The sequence below is a fragment of the Poecilia formosa genome, unplaced genomic scaffold (genome assembly GCF_000485575.1).
Source record: "Poecilia formosa unplaced genomic scaffold, Poecilia_formosa-5.1.2 Scaffold98, whole genome shotgun sequence".
NCBI lineage: Eukaryota > Metazoa > Chordata > Actinopteri > Cyprinodontiformes > Poeciliidae > Poecilia > Poecilia formosa.
This window is the reverse complement of record NW_006800037.1, coordinates 118,112-135,974: the sequence shown is the minus strand read 5'-3', so window position 1 is coordinate 135,974 and position 17,863 is coordinate 118,112. Positions and strand designations below refer to the sequence as shown.

Genomic DNA, 17,863 nt, shown 5'->3' with positions numbered 1-17,863 from the left:
CTAAAATGCAACTTTTTGACATATGCAACAAAAAAGAAGCACAACAAAAAAATTTTGCAACTGCAAGCCACACTAAATATCCTATCCCCATAGGATAGTGAAATAACGTGGTTCCCCTTTAACAGACTCCACTCCTCCAGCATGCAATCGTTTCTCAATAACCGAGGCAACAGACTTTCTGTACAGAGTGAAGTGCAGAACAAGGGGCTGGTTTTTGCCAGGCTAATGGTACACTTTGCATTCATTTATTTATGAACAAAAAATGCAAACCATAAATAATTTCTCTTTCACATCACAGTTATCCATCTCAGGTTGATGCCCCCTTAGGCTAGTAATAGACAATGCAGGCAGACCTCTGAGGGCGCTGTTGGACCAGCAGGTGGTGCTCTTGTGTTGTCCTTGTTGCCTCCCCTGATGTACACACACACACACACACACACCTGCACACACGCAAACACAGACAACAATTCTTCAGAAGAAGCAGATTTCCCATGTGTTGTGTAAGAAACCTCCTGCTCCTGACACAGAGTCCCCTCCGAACTACAACTCCAGACTGCGACTGCTTACTCAGCTCGCGTAAACTTGGCAGGCTGGTGAGAAACAAAAGTGCACGAGCATCCGTCACTCAGGCGGTCAGGCTTTTTACTGCCAGTGTTTTCAGTCCTGTCGGTCCCTCAGCGGAGCGATGCAGGGGATTCCAGCGCAGCTCAGTCCTCACGCTGACATGGCGACATTAGGTCACCGTGCCTAATGTTGCACGGATACGTTCAACAATTAGCTTCCTGCATTTTATGTAGGTCACTTGCTGTGGGTGATGAGCAACATGAATCTAAATGTATGTAATCCCCCCCTTTCTCCTCTTAAGAGCTGCTCTGCGAATATAATCCAGAATATGGATCTGCTGCATAAATGGGAGGAGGAAGAAAGAGCAGAGTCTGCTGACGTAAGGGAATAATGTAAAAGGATGGGAGGTAATATTTCACAGGACAAGCAAGGGGGAAAATGGAGCTGGTTGTGCAGCCAGGTGGGTTTAGAGCCAGTGTAGGTATTCCAAAGCGGGTTTTAGGGAGCCAGGAACTGCTGTGGAGAGCTGAGACACTGAGCAAAAGGCCTGCAGGGCATCCAGGCAGGAAGCCAGCCAGTGCCTCTCACAGTTGACTCATAATGTCTACGTGGGCAAAGTCTGCCTGCACACACACACACACACACATATACACATTTGGACTCAATTTTGCCGTGCTCCTAATTTGGAAAAAAGGCAATATCTATGGTTTCTATTTATTTTCAAGCACAATAAAAGAAGATTTTGACAGGTTTTAAGTGTAAAGATTGAGTCAAAACTGCTTGAACGAACTGTACTTTTTATGGTGATGCTATCGTCACCATAAAAAGTATGGTGATGATACCATGGACAAAAGTAGTTTTGTCCATGGTATGGACAAAACTACTTATTCTGAATGTTTTCTGTCACTTTTATAAATAGAAAAAAAAAACAAATGAGAGCAAAAGCTAAATTCTGTAAAAAAAAACAAAACAAAAAAACAGCCAGTCAAGTTACCATGCAGTGATTGGTTTTCTTTGCCAAAGAAAGCTCACTACTTCTAACCTGTTTCCTCTTTAATGAGAATTCACACACAGACCTGCTGGAGGCCATAGCTGCTGTTCTGATCCGATGACATCACACAGTGTCTTCCCACCGCCTTGTTTTGTCTGGCGCTCACTTTGTTTCAACAGGAAAGATGTGAGATCCCCGTTTGGGGTGCTGGTCTGAAGCGTTTTTGTAATGTTTTTATCTGGCCCATCAAAGGGTTTCCAGAACACCGTGTAATTGTGCGTTTAAACATAATCACCTGAAATTAGCTGCGATTTCGACGTTCTCGTGTATTCCGCTCACAGGTACAGAAATGCACACCAACTATAGGAACGCGTTGGGAAAATTCAGTGGACGAGGATTACAATGGTCGACTGCCTGTCGTGCTCTTCCAGCTGGAACAGAAAACCGGTGCGGATGCCGTCCGCTGACTACAGCTCCACTATATGAAGACCGTCAGTTCATAAACCTGAACACGAAGCTCCGGCAATCTGGCCAGGATTTAGCTGCGAAGTTTGACAAGGGTTGAACACAATCGTGATTAGATTGGCTTGGAAAGGCGTGTAACGCCGTCATCCCACAAGAAACTCAATATGAAACTGTATGAAATCAAATAACAGGCTGATAAAAACTTAGCTCGTCAAACGTGTGCTGCTCGGAACACGCCAGTCACACCGACTCTTAGCCATTTTCACACAAATATTCCTGAAACCGTAGCCCCCTAAAACACACATCAGCCAAGAACATGTTGTTCCTCTTCCAATGCTCTCCGCTCACACACATACATTTCACTCACAAAGCAGGGAGGAGAGAGCTTTTTTTTTTTTTTTTATTGGTACTTGCGTCAGGGTGGAAAGAACATTTTCTTGCCCATATTCCTGTCTGAGGTTAACGGTCAACATCCGTCTCTTCCTCTCTCCTCCTTCCCTGCCTCTCTCCCTCTCCTCCGAACACCTCCTCTTAATTTCTCGCCCCAGCCTCCCCCCCCTCCCCATCCCCTTCAGCACTTTTATATTTCTCCGTGTGGGAAATCACGACTGCCAGCGCCGGCCCACGAAAGGAGCCCCTTTCTCTTTTTTCTTATTCGCTCACTGGTTGCTGATCGTAACCCGAAATGCCCCCTGCCAGTGAGTCATGCGAGGTAAAGAAAGAGTTTGTGTGCGTCGTGTGTCGCACAGAGGCAGCAGGGAGCAGCTATTACAGAAACACACTTCAGGCTTTTCCAACCCGCTGAAAGCGTTGTGGGATCCGGTCCCACCGGGAGCACGTCGGGCTAAACATCAGAGCAGATATCGATTCAGAACTTCAACATGTTTTTACAGCACTACATCATGTGGTTATTTATATATATAGTATATATGTATGTAAAAAAAGGCTCAGTTGACGACAGAATTATAAACAGAAATCACTTCTCCATTATGAAAGCGTTCAATCAATGAAGCTGCATTTTTGAACCTATAGTTCCAACAATAAAAAAAAAACATGAATATCAATATATATATATATTTTAACCATTCATTTTAACAAAAGTTGCAGGATCAAATTCAATTCAATAGTTAATGCTGGGCGTCCTTACAATCAATTTTTTGCCATTAAAACTGAATAGCACAATAGAAGGCTGAACATTAAAACAGAAATCCAACCAGATAACTGGGAAGTAATTTGTACAACTGCCCAGTAGGTAGCAAATTCAAATTAACAAACTTTAAATGTAAGGTTACAACATGGTATGAGAAAAAAAAAATCCCTAAACTGTTCAAACATTTGTTGGAGAAAATGTGGTACAGAAATTGGGTTTCTGTACCACAGAACTAAATCCAGGAAGATAGAGCACATAACACCAGTTTTAAAGTCCCTACACTGGCTCCCTGTAGCTCAAAGAATAGACTTTAAAATACTGTTAGTTTATAAATCACTGAACGGTTTAGCACCACAATACATTAAAAATCTGTTATTGGTGTACCAACCGTCTAGACCCCTCAGGTCTTCTGGTTCTGGTCTGCTCTGCATCCCCAGAACCAGAAACAAACGAGGAGAAGCAGGATTTAGTTTCTACGCACCACAAATTTGGAACAAACTTCCAGAAAACTGTAAAACAGCTGAAACACGGGTGTTTTTAAATCTCAACTTAAAACCCACCTGTTTAGAGTTGCTTATGGCTAAATTAGGGTTAGAGTGCGGGTTTTGATGTCATCGATGTTTTTAATGTTTTTATCTTTAGTTTTTACCTATTTATTAATTTCTTTTTATTTCACTTTCTCACTGTCTACGTTTTAATGATGTAAAGCCCCCCGGAAAATGTCCCAGTTAAACGACGTTTAACTAAAGTCCTACGGGGTTTAGAGTCCCAGTTGACGGCATTTTAACTAGCACGATAACGACAGAAACGTAAGTGAATTTTAAAATTGCTAAAGTTCTAAAGGTTAGAGTCCTTGTCAAATGGCGTTTTGACTAAAGTCCAAAAAACCTAGAGGTTGGAGTCCTTGTCAAACGGTGTTTTTGACTAAATTCGCAGAGGGTTAGAGTCTCAGTTAAACGTTTAACTGAAGTCCTAAAAGGGGCGAGGGTTTTAATGTTTTTATCTTTCTTAATCTTTTTTTTTTCTCTCAAAATGTCTTTCTCTTTCTCACTGTTTATTCAATGTCACATGCTGTTTTTATTTTAATTATGTAAAGCACTTTGAAATGCCTTGCTGCTGAAATGTGCTATAAAAATAAAATTTGATTGATTGATTGATTGATTGATTGATTCAGACTTTGACCAAACTCAAAAATAATAGAATATTGGATTCTTGTTTTTGGTGCACTACATTATGAAGCCAAAAGTGGCAATGCTCAGGCAAATGCCTAAAATATTTGAAGGGTCAGGCGGGGAATCCCTGTTGCGATTTTATCTTCATGACATTGTTTTGAACTGGAAAATATGCCTTTAAATAGGTAATTTAACAGAAACCAACCAGTTGTTAGAAAAGGTGGCATTATTGTAAATGATAAGCATTATTATGTTGTTGATTTTCCAGAGTGAAGTGACCTAAGCAAACAAAACAACATTCTTCAGAGAACAGTCACGTAGTCGATGGAAAAAGAAAGAAAACGTAGCTAAAATCAAAACATTTGCTTTCAGTACTTAAAAGATCATTTGGATTTTAATTAAGGTGCAATATTTTGTCTCCCTAGATATAAGGACAAAAAACCCAGCCAAAAAAACAAACACTGCCTTATCCAGCCTTGATTTCAGCTGCACTTCAGGTTTTTGCTGGTGGCGTAATGCTGTGGACTGGAGGATATTTATTTTCGGGCCTCTTCGCATGAACCGAGCAACATTTAACATTTACATGCTACCACAGTGTTGCTGCTGACCACGTCCGCCTCTGATCATCATACCCGTACTGGGATGCAGTGTCGATATTTCACCAGCAGGGGGTATTACACAGCCTTGCAGCTTTAACACACTCCTTTTCACGTCACACGTCTGGAAAAGTGACTTCACACTTTTCAGTTCGCTGTAGGTACGAAAAAAAACATAAATAAAGACACCATTCAGAGTGCCTACATTTTTTTATCTTTAATAGAAAAAAACGTATTCAAAAATAATACAACAGGACGTGTCCAGTAAAGATGGTTAAAAATAATAATAAAAAAAAAACAGATCTGTGTTTCAACAACAACCACAAATTCTCCCTTTTAGTTTCTCAAAATTATTGCCGCTGCAATGTTCATGAAGGGGTGTGAAAGTGTGTGAATACTGACTAGATCAGAAATAAGCTCTATGGGTACCTCTGATTTATGCACATGATAATCTGCTGGTGAAACAAATACGATATTGTAGTGTGTGTATGTGGAGTGTGTGTAAGAACGGCCGTCTTCCACACTGAAATAAGGCAAATGCATTTCTCTTTGTTAAATAAAATTCTTTTGTGTGTTTTTGTGTGTGTAAGAGAGGATTCGTATAAAGGAGGAGTGATCGCGCCAAGACACAGACTAAATTTTGGAGCTTCATTTTGCTGACGATAATGACATACTATGGTGGACGTCAGGAACAAAAATGGCTGGAAACAAACATTTAAAAGAAAAAAAAAAGGATAAATTTAACTGAATAAGTGGCTGTGGCATAGAATGAAAACAAAACAAAAATAAAACAGGTCCTTGACTTAAAAAGGAAGGAGGAGTTTAGGAGATTCTAAACTACCAGCTCCCTCCATACTCTCTCATATTAAAATATCCCATATTTCTCCCTCTAGCATCTCCCACCCTCACCCTTTCAGTCCATCCTGGACAAGGCGAGCCCGACTGAAGGTAGTCAGGCTATAAAGTTCAGCAAAGATCCACCACCGTCCTCTTCTCCCTTGGGCTTCATTTTCTCTACTCCGTGTTTTTTTCCAGTCCCTCAACACACCGACGACGACTCTAATCTTCGACGGATATCAACACCCAGGAGTCCCGGCTGCCAGGGTTTATATATTTTAGGGTCAGGCCACAGAGGAGGACACGGACAGATGAGGACGGACAGGTGAAGGAAATATCTGCTTGACCCGACGGGTCCGACGACGATCTCTCCGTCGTCTCTCCCTCAGCCTGAAGGGATATGAGGTGCCGAGTGCCATAGTCCGTGACGAAGCTTGTCTTTGTCCCATTCTCTTTTGTTTTGCACTTAAAGTATCACTGCCATACGCTCAGAAAACTCCCCCCCCCCCACACCAATAGTGTCCCGTCACACTGTAAAACACTGATAACTCTTTCACTTTCAGGCACACATAAACACACGCTACCGGTTTCACACACACACACACACTTGACGAGGTTGTCCGTGGGGGGGGACAATGGGAGGGGGGTCGAGTCCGTGGGGGCCGGTGTGCTATGTCCCGTCTTCCTCCTCCTCCTCCGAACAGTAGTCTCGCCCCTGAAAACACAGCCAAGCAGATGGAATAGAGGGTGAATACCTCGAGTTTAATGACTCTGAACGGTCTGCACCTGTTACTTCAGTCGCATTCAAATAAACATCCATCGCCGGAGCATGAGATGCTGAATGAGATAGCGAAGTGCTGACAGGTGGCTTGTTCTGCCGTTTGGTTCCTTTCATGAAGGTGGGGAGCTGACGGCTGCGCTGCTCTCTTCAAAGCGTCCCCGACAGCCTCGTCTCTCTCTTCCCGAACGGCGCCGGGTTTCAGCTCGGAGGAGGCTGCTGCGTCATAAACAAAGCCGCTGCCTGCAAGATTTTCACGGCGCAATTTCTGTCCACGGCTTTCTGTCCAACGTAAAAGATAAAACTTGTCCCCTTTGTCGTTCCTGGCAAACTGATGTGGCGTTCGGGTCACCTAATTGTGAACAGATGATTTTATTTCAACTCCCCCCCGACACTTGGGAACGTCTGGGATTTCTCCACTATCTGACTCTAATGTCCACTTTACATAAAATGTAGTGATTGCTGCAGTTAGAACTGTTTATTTGCATGTTTGATCAATTTGAATCCAATTCTTTTGCATAAGGACAACCTGCTTAGGTTAACATAAAGTCAAATGTGTAAAAAAAAAAAAAACAACAACTCCGAATTGCATTAGTAGCTTTTAATAGTTATCCTCAGGTGTAGTTAACTGGATTTGGATGCGAGTACCATGTGAAGAACACCAAATCATCTTCTGAGGAACACTTAACAATAACGAAAAAAAAATTAAAACGCCTTGGAACACTCCATATAGGTGAAACAAAAACAAACAAACTACATTTTGGTTTAATCTAACCAGAACACCATCTTTAACGTGTTTGTTTTTGCTTTCTTTTTCACACTTCTCTAAAAGCCAGAGCTGTGAAACGTATGACCAGTCGCTGTCCTGTCAGCAGATTAAATTGCACATAAGTGACGTGTTGATTTATTTAGAGGCATTGAAGTAAAGAATAATGGTTAGAAATGTACATTTTCATTTGCAAAATGTTTTAAAAGCCACATAGTATTTCCTGCTTCATCATAAATATGCACTCTGTGTTTGGCTAATAAAAAAAAGGATAAAGAATCAAAATATGCTGGATGAATGGTTATATTTTGACATGTTAGAAGCTCAGAGGGCGAACAGGTCCATCAGCCACTCAGTGGAGCAACATTATAACTTAGAATTAGACATGATCTTCCAAATAATGAACACAAATTATCATTGTCCAATATTACACCTTTCTGTTTAAAATGCACGCGCGGCACATTTGCCGATTTGGAAAAGCCACAAAGGCTTATGGGTTTTCAGGCTCGACGTGACAACTCAGATGTGATCTGTGAGCTGAAAGTCAAAGATAAAAACCAGCTGAGCAGGCTGCCTGCAGGCTTGCCCTGGTGCTTCTCACCTAATGTTGCTACAGTCTCAAATAACAGGAACCAGCTAAAATGTAGTCTGTTGTTGCCTGGCTGGCAACAACACACCAGCTCGGACAATGATCTTACTGTGGTGACGTAAAGCAGAGTCGAAAGTATTAAGATTACCCAAGGCTACATTCGTCTGTGCTGTTAGTCAACAGTTCCTACATTGTTTTATTTGATCTTGATTTGTCGGCGATAAGATGGGTTGTTTTAGATTCCTTCCAGACACACCTGACACTCAGCCAATTGTCGTATGACAACGAGTAGATTGTTGGGACGCCGTCGACTGATGCGCACTTGCGCTTGCCACAATAAATGACAAAATATCATCCTTGTGATCAAAGATAAACCTTGAAGGGTTTTTATGCTCCTCGGGTGTGCGGAGATGTTTATTTCCTTGTGCAGTAAATGTTTATTATGATCTAGGTAATATAGTGACAGCCACATTTACTTTCACCCCTGGTCAAGATGTGTAAAAAAGCCCTTGATTTTGTATTTCTTTCAATCCAGCAACATAGTCCTATGTTATAAAAAGTCAAGGTTTTTTTTTTTTTTAATCATTGGATTGTTTTAGGAGGACAACGATCCAAAACATATGGCGGGAACAATGCTTCACCAGGTACATAAACAACCTTCTTCCATGGCCATCTCACTCCAGAGATCCAAGACTGAAATCCTATGGAAAAAAACAACCTTTTAGGTCTGGAGATCTGAAAATAAAAGAGCATAATAAAAAGATCTGGACTCTATTTCAGCTTCTGACCCCTCGACTAACTCAAATAAAATATTTGAGTGTTAGACTTGTATTGCCAATTGGATGAGTTCACATGAATGATTACGAAGTTGACTAAAAGGGAGGTAATGGCAGCACAAGCAGCATCGATAGCCATTTTAACTAATTTGTAAAAATCTGCTGTTTTAATCTTTTACAAATGTTCCTGTAAAATATACAAATCTACTGTAACTCTTCCAATGGTTTTTACATTTTTTTTTTCTAGGGGTACTGATAAATGTGGCTGGCTCCGTATTCTCTATTAAAGCTGCACGATGTATCGAATCACATTTGTCATCGCAAATATTTATGTGTGAAAAAACTAAATTACAGTGTATAGACCATAAAGTTTCAAACACCATTCATTCAGACGTTGCATTTAAATAATATATTTGCTTTAAAAGAATGGCGTAGAAAACAGCATAACAGTGTTTTGGTCACATCAGTGGTTGGATTTTTGGCAAAGTTTCTAGGTTTTTATAAACCTATGCAGAAACACAGATTGGAGAGAAGCATCTCATTTTGTGCAGACGAATCTCACACTCATATTGCGTTAAAGCCCCGTCTCCGCTGAGAAAATAACTACTGAAGAGGGGACTTTAAACTTTGCAGAACTTTTTCATAATACAAGAAAGTGAAGCAAAAAGGGGGAAAAAAGCCTTATTGCATAATAAGGTATGCTTCAAGCTCTTTGTGAAGCGGAGGAGAACTGCTGAGTCGACCAGCTAGTCTTTGTAGGGGAAGAGCTGCATTTGCACAAAATAACTTTGTTCAAATGTTGAAACCAGATTTTTATATACACTGTATTAAAAACCATAACCTTTTCCTTCACTGTCAAACTTAATGTCTCTTATTTTGGGTCATCCAGGAATACCTTTTATTACTATAGAGTCGCTCTTTTACTACCATCCAAATTCACAGCTTCATGGGAAAAAAATTCAAGATATCTGGAAGAGATGGATATCTTGAATTATCTGAGTTTTGTTCGTCTGTGGGGACAATTTCCAGATAAAGAGTCCATGTTCGTTTGCTCAAACAGTTAGTATGAACGGCATGTGAACGTCCAGCCATCGTACAGCTGATGAAAGGAGTCAGTTTTGGAGCAAAATGGGCATTTAGCAAATAAATGAAAACAATGCTGGTAATCCTGACCCAAAACGTTTATTCAGACAGTGAGGAAAAAAAAAAGGTTTAATGTTTAATGGTGTATGTAAACATCTGGTTTCAACCGTAGAGAATGTGGGACCTTTGAGACGTGTGCACAACCTTTACCGTTTGACGATGTGATTCTCATCTCGCAAGAAATGATGTGAATCTCTTTATATTTGGCTGCAAGCATAAAAGTGATTCAAAGCAGGGAATAAAAATAAAAATAAAAATGAGTCATTACTTGTTCCACCGTGTGTGACCGTGTCATTCAAGTCGCGGGCAAAAAGGAACAAGTGTTGATAAACTGCAGTGATTACCTTTCCTTCTGCTTCAGCTTGTACCAAGAACGACAACGTGGACTAATAAACGTCTTCCTTTCTTTAGAATTTTGTCCCAGCTGTGACTTTTTAAACGATGTTAAATGTATTTTCTACTTCCACTAATGAAGACACACACACACATACACACACACACACAGGCCTCACCTTTTCAATTTTCTCATCCAGCATCCTGAAAAATTCCTGCTGGCTCTCTGACGTGTGAATGCTGAGGGAGACGGAGAAAGGGAGGGAGAGGAAGTCAGAAGATGGAGATGAGGAGGAGGAGGCAACAAATACATCATGAGAATTTTCCATTACACATCTCCCTAACCCGCCCCCCACAGGGAACAAACACAGATGAACACTCTCTGCAGTGTGAGAAATTGTCTGTTTAGGAGTCCACAAGTGATTTTAAATAATAATTCAATACAAAAAAAAATATCAAAACGGTCCTTGAAAGGAGAAAGAGTGCAACACGTAGCTGCCATTATTCATACGGAGCCTGAGGTAGACGGCCAAGCTGCTGTACAAAAGCCAGACGCTTCGGATTGTTTACTTACAGGAGTCACGCTGTGAAGGAGGCGACAGTTTAATAAAAGGGTCAGCGCGGCCCGGTAATGAACCAATGAATGCGCTCAACTTCTGTCAACAACTTCAGCTACTCTTGCGTCTTAAGACTGGCAAAAGATGTAAACTATTCCAAACATCTCAGCCTGAAATGTTCTCAGAGGGAGAGAAATTTCATTAAGCTAAAAATATTGACAACATTAAAATACCTAAAATTATTTGACCTAATTTAATTAAAACATGGGATCATTGTTGCATTTAACAAGATTCATGTTATCCCATAATTTCCCAAACTCCAAGGTACAAAAGTTAACCTTTATTTTTAACTTTGTGGTATGTATTTCTACAATCAGCAGCGGTTCAGATGGAAGAACTAAGGATAAGGATATGTGTACCAATGCATGCATGTATGTAGGTTAGCATACATAGAGGTTCGCATTAATGTATGCATGGATTGACAGACAGATAATGGACAAAGATTAGAGGGTGAGTGGACAGATTCAACTTCAAAACAATGGAATATGACGTGAAGTCTAAAAATGTATGCAGACATACTGTATTATCTTTTCCACAACAATTTTTTGTAAAAAAAAAAAAAAAAAAAAAAAAAAAACTTTCACTTAAAAACACCCAATTACTTTGTAATATCATGATATTCCATATGAGTGAAATACCCCTTTAACAGAGTTGTCTGAATGCTGCTTACACTCCACAGGCCCCTCAGAAGTATAATAAATAAAAACCTGGATGCTTCAGCCATCATGTTGGCATCACACAGCAGGACAGCTTCTTCCTGTGATAATTTATGCTGTTTTTTCCTTTAATCCATCACTCACCGTGATCGAATATGTAAACGTATCCAGTTTATTTAACAAAGCATCTCTGAAGCAGCTCTAAGGGCTGCTGCCGCTCCACTTACTTAGATTTGATGTTCGTTGCAGCCGCCTCTTTCTGCTGTTTGCCCCTGTACTCCACGTTGCTCTTCTCCTGAGAACAAACACGCGCAGATGCCATTAGTTTTCATTACCAGCAGACCGAACAGGTTCCAAACACCACCACGACGACGGGCATCTGCAGAGCGGCCGCGCTGCTGACAAATCAAAAACCTGAATGACTGAATTGCGCCCTCGCCCAGTTGCTGCAGGACATGGGTCACGGACATAATGCATATGAACATCTAATAAACCCGTTTATCAGCGCTGGTCAAGGTCAGATCTAGTCAATGTTTCTGCAGTGTTGACAACACAGAAAGGTTTAGAAGATACAACGTTTGGCTTTTCTTTATTGCGACATTGTCTCTATTGTAACTTTCAAATGTTGCCGCTTTTAAGGTGATAGACCAACACAGGGCTGTCTGTGGAGCGAAAATCATGTATCAATTAAAAGAAGAAAACGTGCAAGCAAAAATCTGAAATGTGTGCTGTGTGTATTTATCCCCTTTCATTTTGCTGCGGGAGAAATTTTCAAAACTTGCCACAAATCCCTACTGGGATGTAGGTCTGTACTTTAGCTAGGCTATTTGAACACATAAATATGAGTTGATTCCTTTGCACTACTGCAATTGAAGGGACCAAAGTTTCCCAACCTAAGGATCTCTGCAGCTCCTCCAAAGTTAGCAAATTTACAGCTCCTGGTAACTGCACACAAAAACATGATAGGTCTGCAGTTGTGGCCACTCCCTTTTCATTTTGAGATGTTAGAACAGTGCTCCATGAGTTATGTCAAACAACTTCACTCCTTAGTCTTCATGGTGCTGTTTGTTCACTCCTATAAGAATAAAATATGCTTTTGGAACAACAAATTACACTCCAGTTAAAAACAAAAAAGAAAAGGGACTTTTGAAGGTTGCAAGAACATGCTTTCAGCAAGTCTTGGAAAAGTTTGACTTTTGTAAATCAAATCAATTAAATGAATGAACCGAGCGTACCGTTGAGGCAGCATAATAACAGTGTTGAAGCTCGTCTTCCGCTTTTAACCTTGTGTTTTTATGAAACTGTGTTTCTGTAGCGATATCCCGCTGCTGTTTTACAGTCGGGATTTATTATGCCGCTCGCCGTTTTAACAACTGCCAGGACGCCACAATGTCCACTTGCAGGGGAAAAAAAGAAAACCTGTTCTTGTATTCTCTCACCGTTGTAACACTCAGGCCTTCTGTGACCTGAGGAGGAAGTGGTTTTATTCAGAGAGATAATGTGCCTCAGCTTATTAATTATTTACACCGTCAGGTAAGACATAGTGGCAGTAAAATCATTTATGAGATTTTAGAGCAAAGTGACTTCATAAAACTCCCCCTGATGTGTTTAAAACCTAAAGATTTCTGCAGCGGCGGACTGGAAACCAACCATGCGCTCAGCCTACACATTCCACACACGCCAGACTGTTGTCTCCACCTGCTTGTGAGGAACCTTGCTTGTGAGGAACCTTTCTGTTTGCCTCTGTGTATTTTTGTGTGTGTGCTTGTGCAAAAACAGTGCGTGTGTGGGTGTGTGCATGTGTGTGTGTGTGTGTGTGTGTTGCACACAGACAGAGAGAGAGCTGCCTTTGGACACAAACGCAGGACTGTTGGCTGAAGCTGATGAGCTGTCAGAGGAAGGTTTGAGTGTGTGCGGATGACAGGCTGTCAGTGGACTGGCTGCTGTGTTTTGTGTGTGTGTGTGTGTGTGTGTGTGTGTGCGTGTGTGCCCATCTCTCACCAGGTTCTCCTGGTTGCGTGTGTTCACCCGGTTTTCATCGCCTCTCATGTACTTCACCTCTTCCACTCCCTTCATCTTGTATTCGTCTGAGAACAGAAGAGTTGGCATGATTAAAGGAGGGGGAATTAACCATTACATATATTTATGAGGAGTTACCCAGAGATGAAACGTCAAGCACATTCCTTTCATTCGCGTTTTGACAAATTTTGAGAGAAAAGACGGAGGGGGGAGAACGTCCTTTTCTGCGTCGTCACTGCATGATATCACCAAGACTGGTCATTATTCTATTGACTTTTGTGGTCAATGGTAATGTGAGAACAGATCCAGAACGCACGACAGTCGAGGTGCAAGTACAGTTAGATGGGACATTGCTTTACCATCGGAGCTTTAGAAATAAAGAAGCGGCAACATAGAAACAGCAGGAGGAAATACCAGAGAAGGCAGAAGAGAAAAGGAGAGAGGGTGATGATAAGGAGGAGGAAGATGGGGAGGATTAGAGACCAGATGAACAGCTTTTTGGCTACATGCACAGCTTAGACGGCTAAGACAGTTAGGAGGAGCTCAGTGGAGACGAGAGCTTTAAGACTTCATTGAAGATGACACGGCTCACGCACCGCCGTCCCCCCCCCACCAACAGCGACTATTCAGGATAACACGGATATTTTACATTTTCTTACTGACCATTTTGAAATTATATTTGTGTTAAATTGTCAAGGAATGCGTAAACTAATGTCATTTGTAAACACTGCAACTCCAAGTGCTTTCCCAGAAGGAAAGTAAAAATATAATTAAAAGACTAAGTGGTGAAAATGGAGTATTACTTCAGGACAAAAAACAACAAACATGGCTAAAACATGATACAGGTGAAAAAGATATTGCCTTTACTGCAAAGCTTCAGTAAACAATGATGTTTTTAGTCCTGACTTAAAGGCCCATCTCAGATTTTTGTTTTTTTTTGTCGTAGAACCTGACCCATGTTGCCTGAATTGCCACTCAGAAAAGACGAAGCAACAAAAAGTTTGCAAACACACGGAAACGAAGACCTTCATTTCTGAAGACATGTCCTGTTGTCTGATAAAAACTAACATCTGGCAAAAATAGCATCAAGAAAATATGGCATCATTAGGTATGACCATTATGTGGAAAGATTGAAGCAGCATCCTAAGAGCTACAAGAGCTTAAGAGCTGCAAAGTGGCTTAAAAACAACAGTCAATGTTCTGGTAGCCATCACAAAGTCCGGACATCAGCCTCCCTGGAAAATTTCTGGGAAGAACTAAATTGGCAAGGAAAACGGCCTGAAAACCTGAGTGAATTACATCGGTTCAGTCAGGAGGAATGGGCCAAATATGCAGCAAAGTATTGTGGGAGGCTCATAGAAGGATACCCAAAACCTATCCAAGTCGTACAGTTTAAACTGTACGATTGGCTGGAAAAAAAAAAAAAAACATATCTCAAAAATGTCTGTTATTTAATAATAAGAAATAGTTTTGTAACCATAACTGAACATAAACTGGGACAGTTTAGCAGCATTTTGCAGGAATATGTATTCGGTTTAAGTAAATATCTGGTTTCACCCGATGAAAATATCCACCTTAAGAGAATATTTTGAAAAAAAGAAAATAATAATAATGATAGTAGTAATAATAATAATAATAATAATAATAATAATTGCCTGGACTTTACATTTTTAATCAATTCGGCATAAGAAATGGTACACATTGCAGCACATATGAAGAAGTTGGTAAATATTTAATTGTAATTCATAATTAAAATAAAGTGCATTTCATTCATAATGGAGCCAACCAACTCAAGAACCACCACCAGCACTGAGAATTATCAGCCGAGCACCTGCTTGTCTTTTAAGGTAACCGCAGGCGGTGATAAAACACATAAAAAGCAGGAACACCTGATTTTTATCTGTCCCACATCTTGTGCGTCTGCCCTCACTATCAGCAGCGACTCTGTTCCCGTCTGTGTTTATATCTGCGTGCCCCTTTGTACCCAGCTGAAGCTCTCCCTCCCCTCTGCTCACTCTCCTCCCGTACCTTGATCACCTGTGTGCGCGCGTCTCGCATTCCAGCAAAGTCGCACGCCTTCCTGCGAGTCAACACGTACGTCACTGCAGAGTTCAACGGCGGCCCCGCGGTTTACCGACAAATCATCTGTTCAAGAACGTGGTGTTGGGAAGCGCCGCTTACTCCTCTGCTGTTTATGCCAGGAATGTAAACGGGTTTCAGCAAAGCCGCTCCTGTCTGAGCATGCCGCCGCTCACAAACGGCTCCTTAACGCAACGCAGGCCCGCCGAGGCTGGATGTGCTCGGTAAACACATGGCAACATCACTGGGCTGCAAGCAGGAAGCAGAATTAAGAGCCGCTTCCTCTGCTCTCCAGTATGGCACTACAACCGTATACACCGATGTCAAGCTGTGTAAGCTGTCAATTAGGGTGGATACAGCAGGCAGGGAAATGAGCAGCTGTAGGCCACAGAGATGGATCTAAATGTACGTTTGCACATAGCGGTTAAGAGAAATGTTGTTTTATGATGCTGGATTTGCCTGAATATTCTCTCCCTGTTCAAGTATCCTGGCTAAGCCTAACGTGATGAATATAGAAAGATCAAAGTGGCCCAGCTTACACCATCACAGACTTCAGTTTAGATAGGAGCAAAAAAAAAAAAAAAGAAAAAGAAAAGGGTGAATCTTGTGTGTGTGTGTGTGTGTGTGTGTGTGTGTGTGTGTGTGTGTGTGTGTGTGTGTGTGTGTGTGTGTGTGTGTGGCCGTCCCTGTCAAAAGAAATGACACGGGTGTTTCGTCACGTCGTTGCCGGGGCTCGCTTTTGGGTGGGAGGGAAAGGAAAAGCCGTCAGACAGGAGAGAGAGAGGGAGAGGGAGATGAAAGGACTATTTCGAGAAGCTGCGGTTTTGTGATGTGGACATCTTTCTCGTCTCTGATTAGAGAGCAGGGATCTGCGCTGACCTTAAGGACCCGCTGCGAGCGCACGGATGCGTCTGTGGGACTGTTTCCGAGTCAGAATGGCTCCGAATCTGAATGTCGCTGCATCCGAGTGTCTGCGCGGCTCGTGAGTCATTTAAATGGCCTTATTTGGCCATGTCTGCTCTCACAGCCCGGCCTCTCCTGTGGCTATGTCACTCTGTCCTTCCTGCCGAGCGTCCTCCCTCCCGACCCGACTGGCTGCAAGCCATCGGCAGCCTGGCATCAACATTTACACCTGAGCTGAAGTCGAAAATCGCGCACATCAAACGGCAGCCGGCAATGAAAGAAAATCGGAGCGGGTTTATTGTGGCGGACGTGAAACGACAAAAGTGGAAGTGTACACACTATTAAGCCAGCTGTGACATGTTTAAAAATGTAAATCTTATCCCACTGTGTTGGAACTGCTAAGTTATGGTCTTATGCAAAACCACATAAAAATATATATATATATATATATATTTATTTGTATAGAACAGTAATGGACTCACTGAGGGGCTTCTTTAGGCACTGTAAAAAAAACAACAAAAAAGAACAACTCAAAATAAATGTAGTTACATAAATGAACACATATCAATGAGCATACAAATATATATGACGTATTGGTTCATATAATTTAAATTGATCATTCACATATCAACGCACGCTTTTAATGTGATTCTGGTATAATGTACAAAACTGACACGAAAGTTTTACTTTGAATGTTATAAAAATTTCAGTGAGTTATGCAAGTAAAATCGCAGAACCGGGAAATTGAAGCTAAGAAACCTCTACAAAAATTGCTTAGATTTTATTTACTTTACAATAAGGTGGAATGTGAAGTATGAATTGGGCTGCTTAGATGACAAGTGGGGAACTGAATATCCTGAATCAGAGAGACAGGAACTCTTTCTAAGGAGTCGTCCTTCACGAGAAGTGCTGCAGACGAACGGAGGGCATCGGATTCGCCTTGAGGCCGGCCTGTAATTTGACCCGATGCTTTCAAAAGCCAGGCAATCAAATGTGACTGCACAAGAGATCAAATTGCAATCATTATCACAATATTAACACGCGGAATATCAAAATCACTAAAGACCGCTTGGATGCGACATTCGGTAACCTATTATGTTTCAATTCCGTGCATTCAGGCTTGGAGCTTGAATATTATAACCATCCAGTCGGAGGGATGAACTCTCACTGCCCTTGATGCCAACACCTAATATAGATTTTAGTGGCCTGTGGAGACGCAACGTTACACTCGCATGTTTTCCTGATATCATGCAACCGGACATGGCACACATCGTAATGGGTCTTGCTCTTTTAAATGCTTGTCCAGTGAGAACATTTTCCAGATAATTTTGAAAATCATAATGGCGGCAAAGAGTTTGGCTGAGGACGGAACGAAGAACAAAATTTGAGCTAGTCCTGCTGTAAAATGCAGAAGTGGGGCTGTTGGGAT

The 17,863-nt window shown here is 41.5% G+C and overlaps 1 protein-coding gene across 2 annotated transcripts in view; it reads right to left on the bottom strand.

The window, feature by feature from the left end:
* Positions 1 to 5,503: 5,503 nt before the first annotated feature.
* Positions 5,504 to 17,863, bottom strand: part of LOC103142534 (uncharacterized protein C1orf21 homolog) — a 32,151-nt gene continuing 19,791 nt past the window's right edge. For both annotated transcript variants that reach the window (XM_016674652.1, XM_007558633.2), the window contains exons 3-6: positions 13,435 to 13,520; positions 11,661 to 11,728; positions 10,340 to 10,400; positions 5,504 to 6,490 (exon numbers count right to left, since the gene is read on the bottom strand). In XM_016674652.1, coding sequence (XP_016530138.1) covers positions 6,446 to 6,490; positions 10,340 to 10,400; positions 11,661 to 11,728; positions 13,435 to 13,520 — 260 coding nt within the window. In that variant the 3' untranslated portion in view covers positions 5,504 to 6,445. The remainder of the gene's footprint in view (positions 6,491 to 10,339; positions 10,401 to 11,660; positions 11,729 to 13,434; positions 13,521 to 17,863) is intronic.